The following is a 27892-nucleotide window of genomic DNA, read 5'->3' as shown; positions in this document are numbered from 1 at the left end:
TACTAAATAGTACTAAGTAGATATTGTTATTTAAATGATTTATTCTAAAACTGTGATTAAGCACAGCAAAAGCATTCTCATAGTCCAAAAATCTCTTACAAAAATCAGAAAGTCATTTTACGTTAGTACAATCTAAATGAAAATTGCATGCACAGTGATTTGTATTATTTTATCTTATTTGGTGTGCACAAATGAAGACTCACAGAGCACATTAACAACATACATTTTACTTTGAATCACAATCTGCATTGTTCTAACCATGGTGATTTAAAGAAATGGGTAGAATGATTGTTGGAAAAGCAGTTGTTATGCTACACTACAAAAAAGTGGTTATAATCTTCTGTAAGTTCACAAAAAGTATTGATATATCTCTGACTATGTCATGTTATTAGTTTTCTTTCTAAAGGGGTTTTGGTACAGTCAGAAGTAGGAATACTGTATGTTGTAAATTTGACATTGTAATATGTTATGTAACTAAATAAGTACTGTACATATGCAATTTATTTTTTCTTTATTGTGTTGTGTTATTTTTTTCCACACCATTTTCATTTTGTAATGGTACAGATAATCTCAGGTATGAGTTACGTCACACTAATAGTTTACCGTGGAATGATCATGGTACTATATGGTGATGGTATGCAACATTATTTTCACGGACTTCTGTAACACTCGTGTGTTATCCATTGCTGCTGATTGATCTGGAGTCATTCGGATTTTTAACAGTGCTGGAGAAATGTACAGCAGCAGAAAAATGTCTTTATCTCAGTTGAAATCAATTAACAGATTCTGAAGCAGAAAAGATTGTCAAGAACATTTCCTATTGGAAGAGCAACAGCAAGACACTACAGCTTGTGGTGAGAAAAAAAATCTGAAAATATTGCTTTCTCTAACTTTGGAAGTGGGAATAAATTCTGGGCCAGGTAGCCCAAAAGATACTAATTTGGGAATTTGGGTTTCCAAGCAGAATGTCACAGATTCAGATCCCAGTGATCACACTCAAATCTATCAGCTACCACTGCAAATTCTTCAACAAGGTCACTGTGAACAACCTTAAAGGTTAAAATGTTTCATCATAAGGGTGACAAAATGGGATTTCCATCTTACCCCTGCTACAAGTGCATGCGATGTGAGCTCACCACAAAGCGGTTCTGACTGCTTATAATTTCACAATCTGAACTGTCGCACCCTCCAATATAAAATAAATCACATGACAGTATAAGGTCTTCATTTGAGGAAAAATGTGGGTGGAGAAGAAATTTTTAACAAAACTTCGGAAAAATATATTCTTCCCATTCATCTAGATCTACAATAGTTTGTGTCAGTAATAATTCCAACTCCCTTTCTAAACCCTTAAGGCAAGCTTGGAAAGAATTGGCTTAACTTTATTACAGCTCTGAACAGGTTTAACTGCTTCTGCGAATAGTAACTTTAACTCCTTTTAGTGAAACAACTTCCTCCTTGGTGTCTATGTCACGTTGCTCTGTGCCATGTACAGTCAGAATCTGAAAACATATCAAAGCCATCAATAATTCCTATTCCAAAATACATCTGTCCTCATTTTAATTAGATTCAGATTGTAAAAAGAAGAAATCATAATGATGTAACATATAAGGCTACAGTTATACTGCATCTTCTGATCTAAGAATATGATTCACAGCCAGCAGGTCAATGTTATAAAGCTTGGAGTCAGGCATAGAGGTCTGCTTCTCGTGGCTAATTTTTAATATTAAATGGACCATCTGAACACTTTTAAAATGCATTTTTCACAGGGTTAAAATTGTTCAGCTGTCGATAAGAACTCAATTTGGTGTCAGATGACCTACTTGAGGGGGTCTCCCACCATTCGGCTTTCGTGCACGTGGAAGTCAGATCAGATTCTGGGGCACCTGAGTTATAATGCTACTTTTGCATTGATGTGCACCCAAAAACATAGTGCACTGACACAAACTGGTAACATAACCGTAGACAATTACCAATTATGATTTAAGTACACAGGAAATTACTGTTCTTTTAGCATCAACAATTCAGCATCCAAAAAAAATTGCATTTTCAATACATTACAGCATAAAAGCAATGCACCTTATAAGGCTGACTCCACGGCCCTTTTCCAGCAACATTCACTGCACGGACCCGGAACAAGTACTCGGAGTTGGAGTTCAGATTAGTAGCAACAAAGTTTTTATGTCTGATTCCAGAGAAGACTCCAGCTTGATCTCGAGGTATAGCCATCTCCTTGTCAATAGAAATGATCTCTTGGAACTGCAGCTCAAAAAAATATGCAATGCGTTCTTCCACTCCAAACATCCATCTCACCTATTTAAAACAAAAATAAAATACACGGTAAACTGAAAATAGATATTAGTATTTGGTAAAGCCTGAGTGTACCAAATAACTCCCAAATACATACTCATGGATTTGAGTATCAAGGATGCCTGTTGCTAAGTCCCTCTACCACTGTCAAGACTGCATTTCTTAAGTTCTTGGCTGGACCACTGAATAGGATGAGGAATGTCGTGGGATTTTCAATTGTGGAAGAAAAGGAAACTTGGCAACTTGCTGTGCTGCAATGGAGCACTGCTTCATTTTACTGATAGAGGAGTATAGCTTGTCGACACACACTGTCTGGACTCCTACGTGTAGGATAAGTGCTGAGCAAGGTACTAGACGGCACCTATGAAACTGTAACCCAGCAACAAAAAAATAATTTCAATATGGAGAATTATGTATATGATTCTGAAACTTCTTCAATTGAGTCAAAACAGAAACAATTCCAAAGCTACAGATTAGCAGTGAGACAAGCCCAATAAGAAGACATGGTTTATTATAGCACCAATTTGTAGCACTTCAGAGGATGTACACTGGTTTGGATCTGTAAGTCCCATGCAATTTAGTTAATGAATTCAACTGCTTCACTATGGAGAAGCACCAAGTGGAGGCCTGGCAGTTATCCACAGGGAGAGTCATCACCAGGATACTCTCAGACATAAGAACACAAGAAACAGGAGCAGGAGTAATCCAATCGGCCCCTCGAGCCTGCTCCGCCATTCAATAAGATCATGGCTGATCTGATCCTAACCTCAAATCTAAATTCATGTCCAATTTCCTGCCCGCTCCCCGTAACCCCTAATTCCCTTTACTTCTAGGAAACTGTCTATTTCTGTTTTAAATTTATTTAATGATGTAGCTTCCTGGGGCAGCAAATTCCACACACCTACCACCCTCTGAGTGAAGAAGTTTCTCCTCATCTCAGTTTTGAAAGAGCAGCCCCTTATTCTAAGATTATGCCCCCTCGTTCTAGTTTCACCCATCCTTGGGAACATCCTCACCGCATCCACCCGATCAAAGCCCCTTCACAATCTTATATGTTTCAATAAGATCGCCTCTCATTCTTCTGAACTCCAATGAGTAGAGTCCCAATCTACTCAACCTCTCCTCATATGTCCGCCCCCTCATCCCCGGGATTAACCGAGTGAACCTTCTCTGTACTGCCTCGAGAGCAAGTATGTCTTTTCTTAAGTATGGACACCAAAACTGTATGCAGTATTCCAGGTGCGGTCTCACCAATACCTTATATAACTGCAGCAATACCTCTCTGTTTTTATATTCTATCCCCCTAGCAATAAAAGCCAACATTCCATTGGCCTTCTTGATCACCTGCTGCACCTGCATACTAACTTTTTGATTTTCTTGCACTCGGACCCCCAGATCCATTTGTGCTGCAGTACTTTCCAGTTTCTCGCCATTAAGATAATAACTTGCTCTCTGATTTTTCCTGCCAAAGTGTATAACCTCACATTTTCCAATATTGTATTGCATCTGCCAAATCTCCGCCCACTCACCCAGCCTGTCTATATCCCCCTGTAGGTTTTTTATGTCCTCCTCACTCTCTACTTTCCCTCCCATCTTTGTATCATCTGCAAACTTTGATATGTTACACTCGGTCCCCTCCTCCAAATCGTTAATATAGATTGTAAAGAGTTTGGGACCCAGCACCGACCCCTGCAGAACACCACTGGCTACTGGTTGCCAGTCCGAGAATGAACCATTTATCCCAATTCTCTGCTTCCTGTTAGATGACCAATCCTCCACCCATGCCAGAATATTACCCCCAATCCAGTGATTCTTTATCTTGAGCAATAATCTTTTATGTGGCACCTTGTCGAATGCCTTCTGGAAGTCTAAATACACTACGTCCACTGGTTCCCCTTTATCCACCCTGTACGTTATGTCCTCAAAGAACTCAAGCAAATTTGTCAGACATGACTTCCCCTTCGTAAAGCCATGCTGACTTTGTCCTATTAAATTATGTTTATCCAAATGTTCTGCTACTGTCTCCTTAATAATAGACTCCAAAATTTTACCCACCACAGATGTTTGGCTAACTGGTCTATAATTTCCAGCCTTCTGCCTACTAACCTTTTTAAATAAGGGTGTTACATTAGCAGCTTTCCAATCTGCCGGGACCTTTGCCGAGTCCAGAGAATTTTGGAAAATTATTACCAAAGCATCCACAATCCCCACTGCCACTTCCCTCAAGACCCTTGGATGTAAGCCATCAGGTCCAGGGGATTTATCCGCCTTGAGTCCCATTAATTTACTGAGTACCAATTCCTTAGTGATTTTAATCGTATTTAGCTCCTCCCCCCCTAGAGCCCCCTGTTTGTCCAGTGTTGGGATATTCTTAGTGTCCTCTACCGTAAAGACTGAAACAAAATATTTGTTCAGCATTTTTGCCATCTCCGTGTTTCCCACCATTAATTTCCCGGTCTCATCCTCTAAGGGACCTACGTTTGCCCCTCTCAATTTTCTGAGCAGCACTGACAGTGAGGTGGAAGCAGGTTACCCACTTGCTTAACCTTTACTATGAAGATACCCAACTGGGAAAACTGAAGAAAAAACAAGTACTCCGACCTCCCTCCGACCACCATCACGCATGGTGCAAATCCACTACATGCTGTGGTACTGAGCACATAGTCCAAAAAAGTCTTAGATTTGATCATTGGTATCAGCTGAGTTAGCTAATCTCAGGTGACATGGCTTTGGAAGTGTTGCAACTGGTCTCAATGTCCTTGGGCTAGGGATAGGAAAATTGACGAAGGTTAAAAACTAAGGACTAATTTTATGCTCAGTTTCTGTGTGGAAGTGGGAAAAATCAAATTAAATCTATAAAAAAAACATTGGGCCAGATTTTGCTGTGAAAATAACAGCGAGGCTAATAGCGCTCACTGTTATTTCTGTGCAAATCAGACAGTAACTTCTGGCGACCGCAAATGCTGAAATCTGGAAGTTGCTGTACCAGATGCAACCTTCCTCCGTAAACTCCACGAGAATGACATCTCGCCGCCTGGCTCCCCATTCAAATCAATGGAACGGCGTGAAGTTCTTGCACTGACTTGATGGATACGAACTAAATTTGCCAAAACAAGGTATGTCAAGTCATTTCAAGTCTAAGCGCCCTTTTAATAGTGTGGTAAATCTTAATGACTGCCAAACAACCTCTCTAGCACTGAAAATTAACTTTTGCAAATGTGGAGTCTCATTCCTTCAGATTTTAATTGTTGTTGGACATTTAAAAAAAAATTAAAGTTAAAACTTTAAAAAAACTTTTTGTTTCTGTCTACTTTTATCCCTGTCTCTTAATTCAATATTTCTTACCCTCTCTTTATTTCACTTTCTATACCTGATTTGACACTGAATTCACTATTCTAACTTACACTTCCTGGTTCTGACTCAGCTGTTCATTAATAATGCTTCAATCTGATTGGTAATGGAGATACACAGTTGTTTGACCCATTCACATAGGTCCCAGATGCCCGGGACAGGGCACTGCGCTGGTTTGAGGGCCCCATGAGAGGAACTTGCACTGCAAAAGCCCATGAATTTTCTATGGGCAGATGCAAGTCTAACAAACGGCAAGCGCTGTTCGTTCACTGCTCACAGTAAAATCCGGCCCATTATATTTGTGATGTTCTCTGATTAGATAATGGGTAAACAAATAAAGAAGAGGAGACCCATCAGGTCTATGAGAAAAAATATAATTTGAGGACTTATAAGCAATAAAGTTTGTATTAATGAAATTGTATTTTAATAAAATGGTTTAGCTGAATTTGATTATTTTAAAAAATGAAATGCTACCATAAATGAATGAAAAGGATGTTATGCTGGAGGCTAAAGTTGCATTAGATATATTATAATTTCACTAAGTTTATTTGAACAAAACAAATGCTACCTTTGCAGATGTTCCAGCCACCGTGTGCTTGTATATAGTAGGAGCTTCAGGTAGTTCTTGCTTTAAGGCATTCATAGGTTCATTAGGAAAGCTTTGTGCAGATATTTGTCCCAAATCATCATTTTCTGTATCAAATTGTACACGATTATCAAACAACTGAAGTTTCCTGACATTGCATGTTAGTGTAACATTATGTATTTGAGACAGCAATGGAAAGTTTCTTGTACCTTGGTTTATAGTAATGTTCTTTTTTGATGTATATGCATGTCGCTGGTTCTTGTGAACAGTTCTAATGTGGATACCATTCCGTGGCCTCAATTTAGAACAGGTTCGGTGGCCATTTCTTAAAGTTCGGGACTTTGGAAAACCAATACTGTAGAAATGATTTGAAGAATTACTTTTTGCACTGTTATAAGAAGGCATCGTGGGTAAGTAAAATGTTCTTTTCTTGGTGGAATCCCTGCTGGATGTATTTGAATTGACTTCAAAATTAGTTGTAGACTGTGATTGACATAGGTTAGACTGTGCAAATTGTACATTGCATCCAGTTTGAGTTTTGGGATTACTTCGAATGCAGCTTTTTCTTTTAGAAAGCAACTTTGGATTCCTGCAGGAAGGTCGGTCCCCAAAATTACACCTTGCCTTTGTATTATGAACGACATTATTTGTATTCCAGAATCCCAAGGGGTTGGAAATATCACCATTGTCAAAAGAAGCACTTTCTGCACTGTAAGAAGTGGTCTGAAGCAAGCAATGCATTTCTTGTTTACTGCAGTCCATTTTGTATCCATCTGAACTGCATTGTTGATGATGCTGACAACTGTGTGTGATTTTTTCAAAACATTTTCTTTCCGATGACAAATTCAAACTCTTGCAGCAAAGGTTACTTCCAATATCACCATGTGGCCTCACACCTGAAAAGGTGTTGCATGTATTGTTGGATACCTGGCTCTTAGATAAACCATCAATGACAAAACAGTTTGAAGGAATGCTTTTCTCACCATTAGAACAAGTACTCTTGCATAAGTGCTCTGATCCATTCTTAATACAATCTGTCTGAGATGGTCCTGCATTGGTAGAAGTACAAGGCACACAAAACTGGTAAAATGGTGCAATGTTTTCACCACCTTCTCTTTCCAATGACAAACAAGAACTATTGTAGGAAGAGCTAATTCCAGTGTCACTGTCTGGCATCTGCTCAGAAAGACTCCTGAATGTATGATCTTTCAACAAAGCTGCATTGCCATGATCATTTGGATGTTTCCTATTTGCTGTTTTAGGAGAGGATATGCCATTTGAAGAATATGCTCCTTTCTGACTTAAGTCTGCAGTGAATACATCTCCACTGATAAGGCTCTCATAGCTACACAGCTGGTGACTCTGCCAAGTTGGTATAGCCTGTGTATTTTCAGAAATACATATGAAGTTTGTTATTTCAGGTGGGCTTTGACATGTATCTGATTCTTGGCTGTTGTCATTACATTCACTTTCAGTTGGAATATTTGAAACATTGCTGCAGGGGTCAATTCCAACAAGATTGCAATGGGTGCTGTTTGTATCCTTGAATTCATGGGTCTTGAGGCATACACAGTGAAAACCACCTGAAGAAATACTTTCATCAGATTTAGAAGAGCACATAAGAGGCAAATTATTATTTGTATTGGCTTGAGTCTCATTGCCATATTGTGGGTTATGGTGATTAGAATTTGATATAGATTCACAGAAATCCATACTGGACGCATTCGAAGTCACATCTATCTTAGATGTAAATTGCTCGCTACATTTGCTAGAATTTGTAGCATAACTACATGAGCCCACATCGTCTGCCTTTGAAGCAGCATCCATCTTAGATGCACATTGCGAGTTAGATAGGCTAGAGTATGCAGTATGACTGCACAAGTCTATGTTGGTCGAATTTATGGTGGTATTATTCTCAGATGCACATTTTGGGCTGCATTGGGGAAAACATGCAAAATCTGCATGAGAATCCACATTGGATGCATCCGAGTTGAGATTAACTGTACAAGAACGTGAAATACATGAACAAAGGTCCAAATTAGGAGCAATTAAGGTAGCATGAACTTTAGAGGTAAATGATGGGCAATGAGGGTGAGGCAATATCTCTTGTACATTGCAAGTAGCTTTCATCTTTTTCATTTTGTATGGAACATTCAATCTTTGAACCTTTTGAAAATCTCCACCACATAAATGTTCTGACTCAGTTTCACATATTTGTGATGGAAGCGCATTAATTGCATCTTTTATATGATCTACATTTAATTCAAAGTCTTCAAAAGGAATTACAGCTAATGACTTACTAGGAGTCACAGAAAGCATAATTTCAGCCAGACGTTTGTTTATCTGTGCGGATGTTTGAAGGAATATAGCTGGGACAGTTTCTTTGAAAGCTTCTATTGCATACAACATCAATCCTTCTAACGTTAACATTAACTTTGATGCTGATTCAATGAAATTGTCAACTTCATTTTGTTTCTTTGTATTCTCACTTTTCATCATATCTTTAATTGCTTGCTCTTGCAATTTAAGTGCTTCTTGTAGTGAAATAAACTCCTTGGTCACCTCTGCATTTAGTTGCACCTCATTTAGTTCCATGTCTGTTTTCATTAATTTCAGCTGCTGAATACATTTTTCATAATTTGCTTTGACTAAAACAAAAGAGCATCTATATTAGAGAATAAAAAGCACTTTCCAAACCACAAAATGTTGACAGTATTTTCAGAACCTGGTTGTCATACATAAGAACAGAGTAATGCATTACTGTAGAAAGCTAAAGTTATAACTGACAATACAATTCAGAAAATATGCAAATCCTATATGTTACAAAAATCCATTGTCTAAAAATTGTCTTTTAATTCATAATTATAGCTCAAAATAAATCAATAAAAACCTACCATAATTGAACGTCAGGCAAATAACTTACATTTGTAGGTATCAATAAACTGAAGGTGAAATTGCTCTTGGGCAGTAGCATAAAGCAGGTGATGGTGAATCGGCAGCCCTTTTTACATGTAGCCTGATATTCTTTTCCATTGACTTCAATGGAAAGTTTTGTCCTACCGCCCAAGACCAATTTCACCCTCAATGGCTTTCATTGAGGTTATTGATTTAAAGTGCAGCTTCTTATATAAATCCTGGCTAATTCATGTATATTAATAACAAGTACCATGGATAAGCTCAAGTGTCAAATGGGCTCGGTTTGCATTGCATGTACCTTCTGTGAATTGAGAGACATTCTTCTGCATTTCTGCTATTTCACATTGGAACGCTAGGTCAAGAGAATATAAACGGTGATTCCTGTGGGTACTCAACTTGCATTCATCACAGATTGGCAATTTATCCTGTACACAGTAATGTTTCAGATTTGTAAAAGGATGGAAGAAACACTTAATCTGATCTTCAGTGTAGGATGAAGGATCTATCAAAACATGAGACAGAAATGCCTTATTCATGTGAATTTTTCGAAGACATTTTTCACAGAAGTTCAGATTGCAGTTGACACACTTTTTCATAGCAACGTGATTGTCTTTTTCATCACAGAGCTGGCAGAAGATCTGCATTTGCTGGGGGTTTATTCTTCCTTTTGTTTTTCGCTTTTTCTTCTTGACATTTTCTGCTGTAGCATTAAGTACTTCTTGTCTGTACCTTGTCACAGTACTGTTTAGCAAATAGTTCTCTGGGAACTTAACTTCATCTTCTTGGTTGAAGCAGAAGTTTTCCTTGCACAAAGGGCACTTAACACTTATTTGACCCCTTTTCTCGTGCTTTATTTCTTTGCTGAGACAGTTGCCACATAAACTGTGGTCACAAGGCAACAAATATGGGTTGTTGTAAAGTTTTCCACAGGCTGGGCAAGTAAGTTCTTGATACAAAGTACCAATGACTTCTTTCTTTTTTTTCATCTTGATCAGTCCTTATTTTCCTGCATGGTATTTATTGGAAAGGGTCTACAATAAATAAAGTTATGTTAGAAGAGCTTATTTGAAATAGTCATCATATAAACTAATGCTTCATTCACACATCAATTTCTTTATTTCCAGTAAATTATTCTGATTTCATGACATCATAAAGCACTTAGTAAGTTTAAGAAAATTTCTACCCTAGAAATGTAAAAATACTGTTTAATACCACAGTACTAGAAGTATTTATTGGATAATAGATAGAAGATGGGGAGTTAAAAGGCAGTAACTTAATGCAAAGATTTTTGTGATGAGATATATACCAGGTCTGGCCAACTCACTTCCCATGAGCAGCACGTGTCTCTTCTGTAACCGAAGTGTGGCTGTTTGAATGCTTTGTTTAGCACCTAGCCATGCGCTCAAGCTCAATGCAAGAGATGCAGAACAACCCAAAAGGAGGCAATTAGGCCTAATGAAACAGGCAGCCTCCCTTGGGCAAAAGGAGGAGTGCACGAGCACAAACCTGCAGTGCAATACTGACTTCCATTGCTCGGAGTAATTTTTTTTAAACGGCTCAGAGAAAGCTCAGAATTTTATATTGAAGATCCTGTGATAAATGGGCTTTTTCCCAGTCACAAAATCAATCCTATACAGTTATGCAAAAAAGTCTGTAATGTAAACATAACATTTGACAGCAGCACACTTTCTACATATTCAACAATTCTAATAGTGAATTAAGAGTGATATGCAGTCTTTCCCCTCATTTTTCTCCCTCCCATTTCCTCAAGGAATTTGCAAAGAGATTGTGACGGCAACTCACTCCCAAATTTCTGCCAGTATTGTTCCGAATTGGCTGCTGTAAAATATATGACTGTATCCTTGAAATTAGTTTTCTTTGTATTATTCCTGCTCTCTCCCTCCCATTAGCTGCCATTAGGGGAACTATGTACAATAGGTGGAGAGCTGCAATATTTGAAGATCTGTACCCAGAGGGCTATTGGCCTCTGTGGCAGAAACAAGTCAAATTAGAGAGGGAATATGCATTTCACATGGAGAGGGAATGAAAGAGGAAGGTGAAAGAGAGACACAGAGAAAGGAGGGATAAAAGACTGGAATGAGAGAAGGAGTGAGGTGGAATGAGAGAGAAGGGAACAATAAAGACAGAGAGAAAGAGAAAATGAAAATGAGAAAAGAAGTTGAGAGAGATAGAAAGAGTGAAAGTGAAGAGGTACCGAGAGAAATGGAGTGTTGGATGAGCATAGGAGAGTAAAATCCAGGTTTCAAAAACAGTTGACACCAAAGCATGTCAAAAATCACACTGATATATTAGCTTTCAAAATTTAGTGCGTCAGATCCTTGCACTATTTGGAGTTACAGTGAGAATAACATGGGCATACTAAAATACCAAATTTAAAACATACATTGTAACTACAGCTGTAACTGTTGTCATAGTCAACAGTGAGAGATGAATATCTCCACTTATAAAGTTAATAATAATCCTCTTGTGACTTCATCGTTTCTGAGCCTCATTTAGGGATATGTTTTATTATCTCACCTCTGGTCATAATATATCCCCTGTTTACATAATGGATAGCTTTCAACACCAGTGTTAACACTTTTTCTATGGGACTAACTTCAATCATGTGACCAAATGCCACGCCGTTGATGGCACTCTTTTACATTCAAAGCAAATTTAAAAACAAGAAAAATATCATTACTTCTAAAATGCTGAACAAAGTTAAACGCATGAAAACATTCAAGAAAAACTCTCAAAATAATAAAATTAAATTAAAAAAATCTACTCATCAGCCGCATCAAGCTTATGGTCTCTAGTACTTATGGTCCCTAGTACTACAAATTTGCATAAATGACTCCTGATGACTTCAGTCCCTTGTTACCATACCAACCATACTACAAAGCAATCAAAACATGGAAATACAGCACAAAGCAGGCAAAGAATAAAAATGCTACATGCATCAAAGAAAGTCAGTGAACAAAATGGATTTGACATAAAATGACAATTTTTTCAAACCTCTTCCGTTGAGCCAATGACTTTTCAAATGAAAACTTAACAACAGCTACTAGAAATTTTATATTCACAAATCCTGTCAGAAATTACCACACAATATAAAACTACACAACAAACAGAACCATCTCGACCGTTAGCTTCGAGACAAGCCTTTCAGACATCAACCTGCAGTAAACAACCGACCAAATGTACAGGATTTTCAAAGAAAGTACATGAACAATTTCCAAAGAAAGTAAATGAACACTAAACTACTTTGCAGAATCTATAGAGCAACCAGAACCCTCAAACCAACAACAGGTAAAGCAGCAGGTACAAAAAAACCAAGTAGAATTTCTAAATTTTCTTCCCGGCTTATACTTGCGATCACTTTCAGCCTATTCCATTCTTCAAACATTTTCTAACTACTTTCAAAATTGCCAGCATTATCCCCTTCCTTTTAAAAACTCACTCTCGACTCTTGTATACTTACAAACTACTGCCTTATTTCTAATCTACACTTTTTCTCCCTGAATGTATTATTGTCACTTTACTATCCGCTCGCCTATCATTCCCTCTAATCACTTTACGATTGACCTACAGCATTGGATCTGCCTTAATTTAATTCATCAGTGACATCCTGTGTGGTTATGCTACTGTGGCTCTCTGTCCCTCTTTGACCTCTCAGTTGCCTTTAACACTTTGAATCATTCCATTCTCCTTCCAGAGGCCACCTCAGTGGCATCACTAACTAATAGTTCCCAATTGACTCAATGCAGTTACTATGTTTCCTCAAATGGAGTCTTCCCCCATGCCTGCATGGTCACCTCCAGGCTCCATCCTTGGTCTTCTCCTATTCATTATATATGAGCTGCTCCTGGGCATAATCACCGATGGGGCCTTCACGGCATTGACAAATATCCTTACTGACAAATACAAACCATGTCCCACAACGTTGAATCATGCCCACTAGCTACCTTATCTGGTGGCCTATGTACTTAGCTTGCTGGTGATGACAATGCTGTAAGATGGCTGGAATTGTATACCGAGTCTCCATATGCTAAATAATAATTACTCTCGTGCTGCTGAATCCTGCATCACTTTTGGGATCAATTTCTGAATCACTCTCTTCGCCAGCCTCTCCACTTCCACCTGTCACAAACGACAGCTAATCCAGAACTCCATCTCTTGAATCCTATTCCCACAAAATCTGCTAGCTCTACTGGCTCACTGGCCCCAATGAAGTGACAAAAATCCTCATCTGCATTATCAAATTCTTCTATGGCTTTGCTGGTATTTTTATTTGAGAATGTAATTTTCTGTGCTTTGGATTAGGGTTAGGTTTGATTAAGATTTAAGTTTGGATTAGGATTAGATAGGTGGTGTCTTTAAGGCAGAAACCTTATTTTATTCAAGAAGCGTTTGTTGGGGGGAGGGGATCACATTTGCTGCAGGGGTGAATAGTTTGCTTGACAATGAACATACTATCACAACATACAGCTGTGTTCACACATGTAGGATTGCACCACTTTTGAAGAAAACTGTACAGCAAGGGTGTTAATAGAGTGTGGTACAACCTCTGGAAAAGGAGAATTTTAATTTGTGAACTTTATGTAAGTTTAAATTACATGTAGAGAGTAATTAATGTTTAACAGTGGCTTCAAGTGGTCACACATGTATAAGTTGAACAGTAACACTGAACATTTTTCAATTAAATATTGATGGAATTATATTAAAAATGATCGCAAAAGTTGATTAAATTAGTAGTCAACGCTCAAAGTAAAAAGTGATGAACGATGTCCTTACAGTCCTAAACGGTCAATGACCAATCTCACAAATTGACAAATATATTTTTTAGTAATAAATTAATATTTGTCTGGTGGATCAGTATGTAATTAGCTTCATTGTGCAATTGCACGAAAACTTTACATTGTCTTCCAGTCAACCATTCAACTGGCAAACAGAAAGAAAAAGTGTTGTAATATATGAGCAACACAATGATATTGTTGTCCAGGAAACAAAGTGCAAAGCAATAGGAGAGAGATAACATTCTTATGGAGCCATTGCAGAAAACAATATGATCGTGATGAACATTCATTTATATGAAAAAAAATTACTTTGGTACATGAGGCAAAACTTATTGGCCTAAAAATATCCAGCCATGCATTACTGAATTATTCTGTTTATATTTCACAGGGAGGAGTTAAAGCTTGTTACAGAAAAGACAATTTTTGATAATAATTTGATAATAATTTGACAATGACAATTTTGTGCAGATCAGTAGATTATAAATTGTGAAATACTATAATTTTCTCCGAATGCAACGGACTCACTTCATTTTTTCTTCTTTTCTGACTGAGAACAGCAGTAGCTTTGACAACTATAGCACATCCCAAAGGGATGTTCTGACACTTTTGCTGTTCTTTCACATTCCTCCTATTAGGTTTGCTTTAACTTCACAAAGGCTTTGCTTTCCTACACCCATTGCCATTTGAGCTGCTTTCGAAGTTTCCTTTCCACACTGAGTCCTAGGTTGCAAATATATAAAATTCTTCAAAATACTAATTTCACAGTCACCTTTCACTAAACTCCCTTCAATTTGTATCAAGGCATTGTTTGCAATGTACTATTATGTCATCATAGTGTAAAAGGCACATCACACCAAGTAATCAGGAATGGTAAAATTAGTGATAAAAAAATTCTAAGTAGCTACAATTTTCAGGGCTCTTAAAATTGCCGTGAAAAGTAGAGATTCTTCTCAATTGAAGAAATAAGCATTGTAGATGTTTTACTGAATTGCTACATGTGTATTGATAAATTAACATTTACTGAAGTACCCCTTTTGAGAAAAGTGAATGGAGTTAACTTTGATTATTGTTTTCTCGCATCAAGTATGAGGTAGTCAGTACATACAGATCTCCAGGAGGTATTAATTCTTGGATGACTATTCTATACCAGTATATAAAATTGTAATAAGTTTATTTAGCAACTGATGCCAATTAAGAAATTAAAGCTGATTTTGTGCATGTCATCCTAATATACTATTCATCCATAAATATTCAACAAAAGAAAGTTGCAGCTATTGGAGATGATTGGAATTACAAGCATGTTTTGAAAGCTTAAAAACCTTGAGTGCACAAAGGGTTGTTTTTCAACAGATTGTATGTGGTGGCTTGAATGCCATTGTGATGTCACAATACAAACGTTAGATTACCCCCAGACATGAAGGTTGTCGTGATGCTGCCATTACTGCACCAAACCAAAAGTGGCAGCAACACTCCAGAGCCAGGTCCTGCTCTAATTCTGGAATGCAGTGATGTGAGGGCTAATGCAGTGACAAACTGAGTTTTAAAAGCTGTTGGAACTTCCGAGCTTTTTATAAACTAACTGCAGAGCCACTTTTAGTGCTTTGATAAACTGGGACCTGTGTTTTTAAAATTTTAAAAATTGACCACTGGGGAGTAGTGCCCTATTCATGTTCATTAGCACAAGTGCACAGAGCTCTTCTGGCAGCCAGAGTTCAATTCATAGCCAGACAATAGAGCAGGGGTCTTTCTGGCTACACTTTATACTCTGTACCTATTGGTGGTGGACTAGAAGTACAACATAATCATTGCAAGCTATCCATAATGATCTACAATTTTTAGGGATTTGGAAACCACAACAAAATAAAACCTTCACAATGATGTAAGTATTTAGCGTTATTTAAACTCATAACAAGTACAAGAGCAGAATTTCATGTTGCTTCCAGCAAAATTTCAGGTGGCAACTTCTTAACCGGTTTATTTACAACGGTAATTTACGGTTTATACACAACCCGAATATACATTTGGATGCTTGTCTCAAAAAAGTAAATGTAATTGAAAAGTTTTAAGACAGAAGATCTGAAACTGACTTGCCTCCATGGCCTTGCCCCTCCCTATCTCTGTAACCTCCTCTAACCTTACAATCCTCCGAGAACTCTGCGTTGCCCCAACTCTGACCCCACTTCCTTTGCCCCACCATTGGCGGCTGTGCCATCAGCCACCTAGGCCCTAAACCCTGGAATTCCCTCCCCAAACCTCCTTGCCTATCCACCTCTCTCTCCCCCTATAAGACGCTGCTTGAAACCTACCTCTTTGACCAAGTGTTTGGTCACCTGTCGTAATGTCTCTTTCTTTGGCTCTGTGTATTTGTTTTCTGATTATGAGGCACCTTGGGATGTTTTACTACGTTAAAGGCGCCATATAAATGCAAGTTGTTGTTGTTTAAACTATTTACCAATGTAACATTGAGCGAATGGTCACTCTCGAGGGAAAAAAAAATCAAGGTAACTGATACACACAAGGGGCTCGATATTAGCAAGGCGGCGGGGGGTCGACTGGGCACGTGGGTAACGTGCATGGTGAAATCAGTGTGCTCTGCAAGCAATCGCAGGCTAATTGGAACCACTTACCTGTGCTTCCGGGTTTCCCGCTGGTAAGCTGCGCAGCGGGCGGACTGCGCATGCACAGCAAGGTCTGTCAGCTGGAGGAGCCCTATTTAAAGGAGCAGTCCACCAATGCTCCTCCTGCAGCAAACAACCAATGCTACACCATGGAGCAGGCCAGAGGGAAGGCTGCCCCAAGATTTTCGGACTCCTCACTCCAGCTGCTGCTGGATGGGGTGAGGAGGAGGTGGGAAATCTTTTTCCCGTCTGATGGGAGGGAAGTGCCCTCCCTCCACCACGAAGAAGGCCTGGCTGGAGGTGGCCGAGGAGGTCACCAGCAGCAGCAATGTGCCACGAACCTGAGTCCAGTGCAGGAAGAGCTTTAATGACCTAACCAGGTCAAGCAAAGTGAGTATACTTATGTATTCTCCCACACTCCCGTCTTCCACATCACCTCCACCACCACACAACCCCTTCTGCACTGCCACCATAATGCTCCCGCATCACTCCTCACATCCATTCAACTATCATCCTCACCTTGCCTGCACGTACTCACCGCCCCTGTTCCCATTCGAACACTACCTCGCAACCCAATCCTCATACAATATCATGACTATGTTGCACACGCACCCTCCCATGCATCTCCCTCATGCTCAACCCCACCCACACCAATGCATGCAGCGGCTCACCATGCAACCATCACTCAACCACGCCTCTGTGTTTTGCCTTGATAGGAGAAGAGATGCCAGAACGCCCGGGAGAGGGCAAGGACCGGAGGGGGCCCGCCACACCAGGTGGCACTAACAGACGCGGAGCAGCAGGCATTGGAAATCAGCCGCACGTGGATGCCGAGGCTGGGATTGCACAAGCGGCTGGTGACAGAAAGCTAACACTCAGCACTCATGATAGCGAATGATCTTAGCATCACTTGGCATCTGCAGCACCTCAACATCTGTCCACATGCCTAATATTGCTTTCTATTCTCTTGCAGGCCCATCTGTGAGCGCCGTGACCGTGGAGGGTGATTCCTCAGAGGACCTGCCGGCCTCTGAGGGTCCATCATCACATCTGAGCTATGCATCCACCAGCGCAGATACATACACCTCGGTGGGTCCCCGTCCTCACTTAGTTGGGCTTGCACATGGTGAGGCACAACGCACATGTGAGCACGAGCAGACCCTGGTGGCAGGGGCAGCCTTGGAGAGTCCGTGTCGGTGGGAGCACTCTTTTCCAGGCTCTGCTCAGCTGGACCCAGATGCTGAACCCTGGGGGCCAACCGTGAAAGAGAGAGTCGTCGAGAGGCAGCAGCACATTGCCGAGGTGCTGGAACAAGTGCCACGCGCACTCTCCACAATCGCGCAGAGGATGGAGGAGTCCAGCTCCTGCACGAGGGGAATGGTGGCACAGCTCCAGGTGGGTATCTCCGAGATAGTGTCGCAGGGATGTGAAGGCATCTCTGAGATAGTGTCGCGGGTAGGTGCGGGAATGTCTGCGGTGGAGGAAAGGCTAGCCTCCATCGAGCTTCAAGCACGGCTCAACAATAAGTCCATTCAGGCCCTGACAACGGCCGTTCAGATTCAGGGTGAGCAACATTCTGCCGCCTTGAACAGGCTGACAGATACTTTACAAGTGGCCTTCGAAGGCCTCACACAAGTCCTCCAAACTGTCGTCCAGCAGGATGGAAGGAGTGATGTGGGCCTGGGCCATGAGAGGGATGATGGTGAGAAGGGACATGGAAGTGGGGACGCCACTCAAAGCGCTCCACGTCTCACCCGTTGCCCCCCTCTCAACCAGTATCCGCAATGCTGCCCCCTCTCCAGGTGGCCGAGTCTGCCCCTGCACAGGTGCAGGTGGAGCAGTCTTTGGAGGGGCCCTCACGGGCACCCAAACCCAGAGGGCGTCAGCCCAAAGTATCTCATTGGTCAGGGCATGGACAAGAGCAACCTGCCACTACCTCTGCTGAAGCCATAGGGGTAGCACCACGTAAGGGTTCCCGGAAATGCAAGGCGAAGGTTTTGTGAGCACAAAGGGAATGCACAAGGATGTCTGACAATTTGTCATGTTTTTTATTTATATTTGTTTTATTTCACATGCACAATAAATATTATCATCACCACTACTGCCACGTCTTGCCCATTCTTGACTGGCTTGTGGAATAGGTCCCTTTCATGGGGTTCACCATGAACACATACACTTGATGCCACCCATTGTTTCACTGCAGAGTGGGTGTAGGTGTATTTGCAGGGCTCTTTTGTGCAGACGACAGAGACGTCAGCGATGTCCCCGGTGGCACCCTGGAAGGATGCGGAGGAGAAGTTGTTGAGGGCAGTGGTGACTTTGACAGCGACAGGTAAGAAGATGGTGCTTGGGCCAGCCGGGAGCAGCTCGGCATGAAGGAGGCTGCAGATGTCCATGACTACATGTCGAGTGACTCTGAGCCTCCATGTGCACTGCTGCTCAGAGAGGTCCAGGAAGCTGAGCCTCGGTCTGTGGACCCTGTGGCGAGGGTAGTGCCCTCTGCGACGCATCTCTCTCTGCAGTTGCCCTCCCTCCTGTTGTGTAGGTGGATGTGTCACAACACTGTGTTGTGGAGCTCCACGTGTCAGAGGTGGACGGCGTGGCCGGCAATGCAGTTCGCCCTCCGAGGAGGTCATGACTGCAGCTACGGCGGCCCCCATCCGGAAGTTTGAGGGAGTCCGCAAGGTAGGTAAATGTGTCTGGACACAGGGGTAAGTGTGCAAGTTTGTGAATTTGATTGTGAGGAGGAGGGTGGTGGAGGCCAAACTTTGTCCCAAGTGACAGAGTGGCCTCCTGCAATGAGTGAGGGTCTCCCCCCCCCCCCCACCTGTCAAATGGACCTTTGCAGCTGCCACAGGCTGATGGCTGCAACACGATCATTTCAACTGGGAATGTTTCCCCCAGTACGGGAAACAGTCTCAGTTAATTTCAAAATCCCACCCCTCCTAAAATATCAGGTCAATCAGGTCTGTAAATGACCTGAAGTACCTGTTTAAGTACTTTAAATGGCACCCCGTTGGCTTTAATTGCCGGCGGGAGTCCCGCATGCGGGGGCTGCGCGCGCACGTCAGCGTGTCACTGGGGAACCCAGAAGTGGGCGGGTTGGAGCCGGGCTCCAGACCCGCCCCGGGAATCCCGGATTTTCGCAACCCCCCCGCCATGAACGCACCCAATCGCGGGTGCGAAAATTGAGCCCAAGGTCTCACTAACGTCAAGAGAGACTATGAATAATATTGTCCAATGCTGCTCTTTAAATTGATGCCCTAATATGCATTCCTGCTGAGTTAGTTATAACAAGCCTGTCCCTGAAACAAATATCACAAAGGCTCTCTCCTTTTTCAACTGTTCTGTTGCACTTGTGATGTCAAATGAAATATTTGAAGGTTTTATAATTTTATATCAACCAAGAAATTCTACAGAGTTGTAATAGTTAAAAATAAATATCTCTAAATGTTACAAATTAATTAATACATGGCACATCGGAGTGGTTTATGGGGGAAATAAACATCAGTATCATTGGGCCCAATAATAACTCAGAAGCACCAGTGATATTAACCCTAATGACTCAAACATCCCTCTATAATGGATCCAATACACATCAGCTCCACTCTAAAATGCTAATATGAACGAACGAACAATGATGGACAGGAAAAGACCATCTGGTCCATCCAGCCTGTCCCACACAATTATGATATCTTTTGCATCACAATATTTACACTTCCCACCATGTGATCTCCTAGGAGAGGCCAAAAAAGATAAAAACCCAGGCCAATTTGTTAAAAAGAAATCTGGGAAATTTCTTTCCGACCCCTTAGTCGATCGAAACTAGTCCAGGAGATTACTCTGGCCCTGATAATGCTTTGCAATACTTACATTTTATTCAAGGTCAAAATTCAGAAACAGGTCCAACTCGTGTTTGTATCATAGCAATTATGGACCATATATTTCATAAAAAATACCTCATCAGTTCTAGACTGTTACAAAGTTACTAGATGTATACGGAACACAACATATACTGATCGTTTACAGTGGGACATTGGGTTTAACAATTCACTAGTCTAAAAGGCATAAATGTGTTACAGATCGCAGTCATAAAACCATTTTTTCACATAAACCACAACTTAATCATCATGCATTTGTTTCTTTCAAATATATCTGCCATTTTTCACTAATATTCTAACTACAAATGTGTAAAATAAGGGTCTGCATCAAGGTGCTTACTATTGCACATCACTGTACCTCTGTGGAGTCAGATGATGCAGCTTGCTGCCTTGTATGGAGCTATTAAACAGGAGCAGGAGCTCTGTTTAGACTGGTTAGTGCTGGAACGTAGCTCAAACCCATTTTTTTATTTCAAAATTATAATGGATGGTGATGTATGGAACAATGTTTACGTGTTTGTGTTTTTCTGGTGGCTATTTTGATGAAGGAACAAGTCATGAGTGGCTGGAGTGAGATTTTGTGCTATCCGTCTTAGGACATAGATGATTATATTGCTGCTAGAGAAAAGCACAGATCCAAGACAATAAGCTGCTAGAAATAGTTCTATCAAATGGTTCATAAATCAGTAATTGGTTTTTCAAAAGCCAATAATTGAACCTTTTGTAGCAAGTACTCTGAATTTGTTGTTGAGAAGTTTTCTAATCTCTCAGCAAATGGTTTTGGTGGTTACATCGGAGCTGAGGAGAGCTGTGAGAACCATTTCAGTGTGTTAATAGGGGAATACATAATGGGCCAGAACTTGCTGTCAAAATAACAGTGAGGCTCATGGCACTTATGCACAAACGCTACAGCAACTTCAGGCAAGTGGCTGATGTGTGGTTGAACGCGGATATCCAAAAGTTGCTGTCTGAGATGCGCCACTCCGCCATTAGCTTCACGAAAATGGCATCTCGCTGTCTGCCTCACCATTGAAATGCATTGAATGGCGTGAAGTTCCTGTATTTGCGTGGTAGATACGAACTAAACTCGCCACAGAAAGTTAAGTCTTGTCCATTTCAGTATAAGTACCCTCATAACGACGTGATAAGTCAATCAGTCAATTAACTATTACAAGTGTGGAGTCTCAGTCCTTCAGGTTTTAATTGTTGTTGGAGATTATAAAAAAGTAAAATTTAAAATTTTTAATTTTTTTTACTTTTCCTTTGTCTTTTTCTCTCTCTCTTAATCCAATCTTTCTTTCCCTCTCTTTATTTCTCTTTCTGTACCTGATTTGATATTGAATTCACCCATTCTAATTTATACTTCCTTCTCAGCGCTTGCACTGTTATTTTCACAATCCTTCAAACTGATTGGTTAAGGAGATACACAGTTGCTTGCCCTGTTCACTCAGGTCCCAGATGCCCTGTTTCCCTCGCTGCGACGTTATCAGCTCGCACTTTCAACAACTTGTCACGCAAAAAATTTTAAAACCTAAATGGGCAAGGGCAAGTCTAACTAACGGCAGATGCCATTAGATGCCCTGCCACAGTAAACTATGGCCCAATGTAACAATATGTGATTTAATATTTATTTAATTGTATGTAGCACATAGTAAATCATTTTTGTGTGTGGGCCATTTGCACCTTCCCTGGCCAAAATTTAACAGCTGGTCTCAACATTGCTCTCTAACCAGCTGTTAGGAGGCAAATGAAAATCGCCAAGGTGATTAAGCCAGTAATTTACCAACCTTCTGATGAAATGCCTATTCTTCACCTGTTTGATCCCTTGATAACACAACTGAGCTTCATAACCCATCCTGTGAGAAATAGACTTCACAGACCTAATGCGTCCTATGTGTGGGCGAGTGACACTCCAATGTGCTGTATCGCTGCACTGTCTATTCTTAAAGGGAGCAACATTTTTAAGAACTCTTTTTACAGAGGGCAATGGTCCCACTTTTTAAGGTATTTTCTCCCCTTTCCCAATTTCCTTGCAACACTATCTGTTCCTTGGCCTTGACCAGTGCCACTCTTGGGGGGCTTTCTTATGCGAGAAGTGCTTGGGGAGGACTAACCTTCTGATTTGCCCACCCTTCAGACAACAAATACTATGTGAAGTTCAGCCACTTGTTTTTATTTGGTCAGAATAGTCAGTAGACAGAGTTAATGTGTTTTTCTCATTAAGGCCAAGATTTCTTTAACTTGTCATTCCTAATTCGGCAATTAGTATTTTATAAATTTGTAGTCTTATTTAGCATTTCATGTTTCATTTCTTTTTCATTTAGATTAAGTTTAGAGTAATATAATTCCATTTATATAGCTTTCTTTTCTTCCTCTATTTCCTTGGTAACAGTGATGAAGGCTTTGTTTAAATAAAATTCTTAAACAAAAAAAGTATTACAAGGATAAATCAGTTGCTAGAGGACACACCATTGCAGAACATTTATTTTTAAAGGGTTACATTCTCACACGTTCTAGATACAAGAACAAAAGGTTTATTAAACTAGTCAAAGTTTGACTCAGCACACTTCAAAGGTCCCTCATAACTGCCAATTGATGTAAATCTTTTGGCTGGTCATTTAGTTAGGGATTTAGGACTTTAATGTAGATCGAAAAACTGGTTCTCAACATAGTTGTATGTCACTGATGTGGGCCATAATACCTAAAAATACATCTTGGAGCACTTTCTTGTGTAGACTTTGGGTATTATTTAACATGAAGAAATGTGTTACTGGGAATTTAGGCCATGATGTTGGAATATTTTTCCTTATATTTAAATTAAGCATTAGACATCTCAAGCCAGTGCATGATTCGTTTCATAAATTGTATCAAAGGTTAGAACTAAGTAGAAATAGTAAGTGTTCATTTTACTGCTTGTAGGATAAATTAAAGTCAAATGAACTTCATGTCTTTATTTATTGTCCCATAAATATGTGGAACTAGCTGCTTAAGACTCCATGAATATTCCACATTCTAATTTTATTTTAATGAAATCCTTGACCTAAGTGGACCATCATTGCTAATGATGTGAAATATCCCATCTAGTTATTACTATAAAAGTGATCATAATTCTGATTTGTTTTTGTTATGTTCAGATTAAGTATAATAACAACAACTGGCATTTATATAACACCTTTAATGTAGTAAAACGTCTCAACGGCTTCACAAGAGCGTTATCAAACACAATTTGATACCGAGCCACATAATAGAACAAGTGACCAAAGGCTTGGTCAAAGAAGTAGGTTTAAGGAGCGTCTTAAAGGAGGAGAGAGAGGCGGAGAGACTTAGGGAGGGAATTCCAGAGCTCAGGGCCTTCGCAGCTGAAGGCACGGCCACCAATAATGGGGCAATGAAAATCGGGGATGCGGGTAGGTTTTAAGGAATGTCTTAAAGGAGGAGAAAGGTAGAGAGGCGGAGAGGTTTAGGGAAGGAATTTTAGAGCTTAGGGCCAAGGCAGTTGAAGGCATGACCACCAAATGATGGAGCAATGAAAATCTGGGATGCGCAAGAGGCCAGAATTGGAGGATGCAGAGATCTTGGAGGGTTGTAAAGCTGGAGGAGGTTACAGAGATAGGGAGGGGCGAGGGCATGGAGGGATTTGAAAACAAGGATGAGAATTTTAAAATTGAGGCGTTGCCAGACCAGGAGCCAATGTAGGTCAGTGAGCACAGGGGTGATGGGTGAATGGGACTTAATACGAGTTAGGGTATTATCAGGAACAGTAACAATGCTAGTGTTATTACAGGGTTATCCATTAACATCTGTCCTGATAGACTTTCCTATTCAAAACTGCCATCAGCAGGTCTTCCCATTCAAGGTCAAAATACAGCAGACATTTTACAACGAAATTGAGTCTTCTTCTGAATGTCTTGGATATTTTAGGGATCAGAGGGTTGATTTCCCAAGTCCGAGCTCGCCATGAGTGGAAAATCATGGGTCGCTTGCAACAGACGAGGAGTCAGAAATTCAAGGTGCTAATGTTTACTTTTTATAAGAAAATATCTACAATTCCAAGATGCTAGGTAACCGCCACAGAGTGCATGTAAGCACAAAGAAGGACCCTTATGCCCACTTCCCACCAAGAGTGCTCTGATAAAACCTGTGTTACTGTGTATAATTTATGTACATGTAGAGTTTGCTAGGTTTTTAATTATATATTACAAATAATTCTAATTTTTAAACTGACCTGTACTATCAAAATAGTTTGTGATCTCAATCCACTTAGTTAAACAAACATTACTTCTCATTTCTCACACGCGATCCTAAAGAACATAAGGATATCAGGGAGGAAGTCAATAGCCTATGGGGCCCATTTGAAGTTAAATTTGAGGGTTAACAGGAGATGGTGAACATTCTAAACAACAACTTTTTGCAGTTTTTAAACCAGAGGGGATGTTAAGAATATACCGTCCAACATCAAACACACATTACATGTGCTCTGGGACTTTGACATTCGTGATACATAACCTCTAGATCGGCTCAAGGAACTGAAAAACATAACATTCCCTGGGATGGATGAACTACACCCCAGGGTATTTAAAGAAACAAGGAAGTTAATTTGTGAAGCACAGATGGTCATTTAGAGGGAATCAATAAACAGGTTCTGACCGTTTGGGAACAGATAAATGCTGTGCTCATATTCAGGAAGAGAATTGAGCAGTATTTGAGAGAGAGAAACTATTTCCGCTGGTTGGGGAGTCTAGGGCTAGGGGACAGAGCCTAAAATTAGAGCCAGGACTTTCAGGAGTGAAGTTAGGAAACACTTCTACATGCAAAGGGTGGTAGAAGTTTGGAACTTTCTTCTGCAAATGGCAGTTGATGCTAGCTCAATTGTTAATTTAAAATCTTAGATTGATAGATTTTTGTTAACCAAAGGTATTAAGGGATATGGGGCTAAGGTGGGTATATGGAGTTAGGTCACAGATCAGCCATGATCTCATTGAATGGCGGAACAGGCTCGAGGGGCTAAATGGCCCACTCCTGTCCCTATGTTCCTATAACTACAGATCTATTAGCCTGACCTCAATAATCAGAAAACTAATGTAATCAATAATCAGAATGGGTGAATATCCATGTGTAAATAACCTAATAAATGATACTCAATGATGGGATAGCTATTGCGTGAACAATCTTTTTTCTGGGCATCTTAATTTGACATATCACTTGTACCTGGACTTTCAAAAGGCTTTTGATAAAGTGTCACATAACACACTCCTTTAAAAACTAAGGTCTATGACTTTCAAGAGTAAGACTTGCACATGCATTAGTAACTGACTTGTATGGTTTTATGCAAGGTAGTTAAATCATTAAATGAGAGCAAGCTTTGAGGGGTGGAAGGAAAGAGGGGACTATGGATATGGAGAAGGCTGCCATTATCTGACAAAGAGACCTCGGCAGGGTATATTTCTGTACTGATTGTGGCAATGAAATTAAAAGGGTTAAATGCATTATACTGCATAGATTGGAAGTAAAAATAAAAGGCACATATATTCCATTGGGGAATAGAACTTGCCAAGGGGAAATGGCCTGTTGTGTTAGTTGACTCTTTGCTCAATATGTCTAAACAGTATAAAGTACAATGTTTATTGCACATCCCCGATTTTAATCGCTCCCTCACTGGCAGCCGTGCCTTCAGCTGCCTAGGTCCTGAACTCTGAAATTCCCTCCCCAAACTGCTCCGCCTCTCTCTCCTCCTTTAAGACGCTCCTTAAAACCTACCTCTTTGACCAAGCTTTTGGTCACCTGTCCTAATATCTCAAGTTTTGTTTGATAATGCTCCTGTGAAGCACCTTGAGACGTTTTACGTTAAATGTGCTATATAAATGCAAGTTATTGTTCAATGAACATAGCAAATAGGTTACTGGGTTATATCACCCAATCAATTGAATTCAAATCCTCAGAAATCATGCTGAAGCTACAAAGTGCTCTTATCAGGTGTACTACACACTGTTCTGGTCCCTGCAATGTAAGGGGGCAAAGGAAAGTAGTAAGGCTGATTCCTGATATTAAAGGAATGAGCTAAAAGGAACAACTAGATTAGTTATGGCTCTTCAGTTTTCAAAAAGCATCCTTATAGTGGAACGCAATATTAAAGTTGACCCAGAACAATACTTTCAAATACAATAGGTATTAGTTAATAGAAGATAGGTTCAGGATCATAAATGGCAGGTTTAGGACAGAAACAAGAAAGTAATACTTTAATGAGAGGGTTGCCATGAAGGGAGTTGAGACTAGGACTCATTTAATAAATAGCTAGATACTATAATGGGAGATAGTATTCTCAGCCTTCTTCATTTAAACCAACCTTGTGATCAGTAACTTGTAAACAAACTAGTCAGCTGATTAAAAGGCAACATACATTTACGACAATAAAGCTTCTGTGTTTTGTTCTAATGCTTATGATAACCAAGTTAAGAGAAAAAAAAATCAATTTTATTAAAAATGATTGATGAATTGAAGTCAAGACTGGACATTTATTAAAATCAAGCAAATGATTTTATGTGGAAGGAATTTTTATGCAGCAAATTCATTTTATGTGAGAGAAATAATTTATCAGTCCCTATTCCAGACACAGTCACATACACACAGAATACATTTAGCAGTAAATTCTTTAAGATCTTAATAGGTTACAAAAATTATTCCACAAATTTTAAGCACTCATGGGTCCTGTAAGTGTGAGCAGGATATAAAAGTATTTCACAAATTAAAGAACTTCATTAATCTCCAATTCTTGGGAAGTTACTCCTTTTATACAGGCTTTTCTAGTTTCTAGGGCTAGACATTGGTTTAGGTCTGTTTTCAGGTAAGTATGTCCTGGGAAATGGGGGAGGAGGTGGGGAGGGAGGAGAACAGGAGGAGGGCTAGCTCGGGCCAGCAGCGGCTCCCAGTAATGATATGGAGCCTGGCTCCTGCCGGTTCTACATTAAAGTAATTTTTTTAAAAAGACTTCACTTTTGGCGGTGTACGCCAGCTAATCACTGGTTAGGCTGCATGTAAACCTGGAAAATCTGAGCACAGCAGTCGCAGTGCCTGCTCCGCTCAGCCCTGCCCAATTTTCCAGCGGGATCCTTAAACAGGTGTTAACCCTCTCATTTACATGTGCAAGGGGCCTAACATGTTTTAGGCAGCCTCCAGGGATGCCTGGAAAGCCGCCTTTACCAATATAGCGGTTCCCGTTACGCAGGCGCAGTTTGGGCGCAGGACATTGCAACCCGAAATTGTTCCTTTTTGCCTCAGTTTTTCGCCTGCAAAACAGGCACAATGAGGAACAATTTCTATCCCTTATTTTTAACATTAATGGTAACTGAAAAACTCAACATGTAAAATAAAATGAAACACTTACCCCATTTACAGGGTATCAGAGGACCTTTCTAATTAGTTTACCTTGGAGGATAC

The 27892-nt window shown here is 40.2% G+C and overlaps 2 protein-coding genes across 3 annotated transcripts; both read right to left on the bottom strand.

The window, feature by feature from the left end:
• Positions 1-125: 125 nt before the first annotated feature.
• LOC137331072 (serine-rich adhesin for platelets-like) lies at positions 126-8445 on the bottom strand. Of its 2 annotated transcripts, XM_067994676.1 has the most exons (4): positions 6457-8445; positions 6230-6354; positions 2080-2313; positions 126-1502 (listed from the first exon to the last, which is right to left on the bottom strand). In XM_067994676.1, the coding sequence occupies exons 1-4, from the start codon at positions 8384-8386 to the stop codon at positions 1404-1406; spliced, it is 2388 nt and encodes a 795-aa protein (XP_067850777.1). In that variant the 5' UTR covers positions 8387-8445; the 3' UTR covers positions 126-1403. The 2 variants fall into 2 exon arrangements, with proteins under 2 accessions (XP_067850777.1, XP_067850776.1); XM_067994675.1 differs by having other exon boundaries at positions 6230-8445.
• On the bottom strand, positions 8401-27892 carry LOC137331134 (tripartite motif-containing protein 42-like). Its single transcript, XM_067994737.1, has 4 exons — positions 27840-27892; positions 9462-10194; positions 8534-8895; positions 8401-8442 (listed from the first exon to the last, which is right to left on the bottom strand). Exons 2-4 carry the CDS (start codon positions 10147-10149, stop codon positions 8401-8403), a joined length of 1092 nt encoding a protein of 363 aa, XP_067850838.1. The 5' UTR covers positions 10150-10194; positions 27840-27892.

This window comes from Heptranchias perlo, chromosome 13, assembly GCF_035084215.1.
Source record: "Heptranchias perlo isolate sHepPer1 chromosome 13, sHepPer1.hap1, whole genome shotgun sequence".
Classification (NCBI taxonomy): Eukaryota; Metazoa; Chordata; class Chondrichthyes; order Hexanchiformes; family Hexanchidae; genus Heptranchias; species Heptranchias perlo.
This window is presented reverse-complemented; position numbering and strand designations above follow the sequence as displayed.

Excerpts from the sequence above, each read along its gene's own strand:
- LOC137331072 (XM_067994675.1), bottom strand. The coding sequence starts at position 8,386 with ATGAAAAAGATGAAAGCTACTTGCAATGTACAAGAGATATTGCCTCAC. Across the intron at positions 2,314-6,229 it reads TGGCTGGAACATCTGCAAAG|GTGAGATGGATGTTTGGAGT; the intron begins GTAGCATTTGTT and ends TGTTTTAAATAG. Across the intron at positions 1,503-2,079 it reads CGTGGAGTCAGCCTTATAAG|ATTCTGACTGTACATGGCAC; the intron begins GTGCATTGCTTT and ends ATATGTTTTCAG.
- LOC137331134 (XM_067994737.1), bottom strand. The coding sequence starts at position 10,149 with ATGAAAAAAAAGAAAGAAGTCATTGGTACTTTGTATCAAGAACTTACT. Across the intron at positions 8,896-9,461 it reads TGTCTCTCAATTCACAGAAG|TCAAAGCAAATTATGAAAAA; the intron begins GTACATGCAATG and ends CTTTTGTTTTAG. Across the intron at positions 8,443-8,533 it reads CTCCTAGTAAGTCATTAGCT|AACATTTATGTGGTGGAGAT; the intron begins GTAATTCCTTTT and ends AAACTGAGTCAG.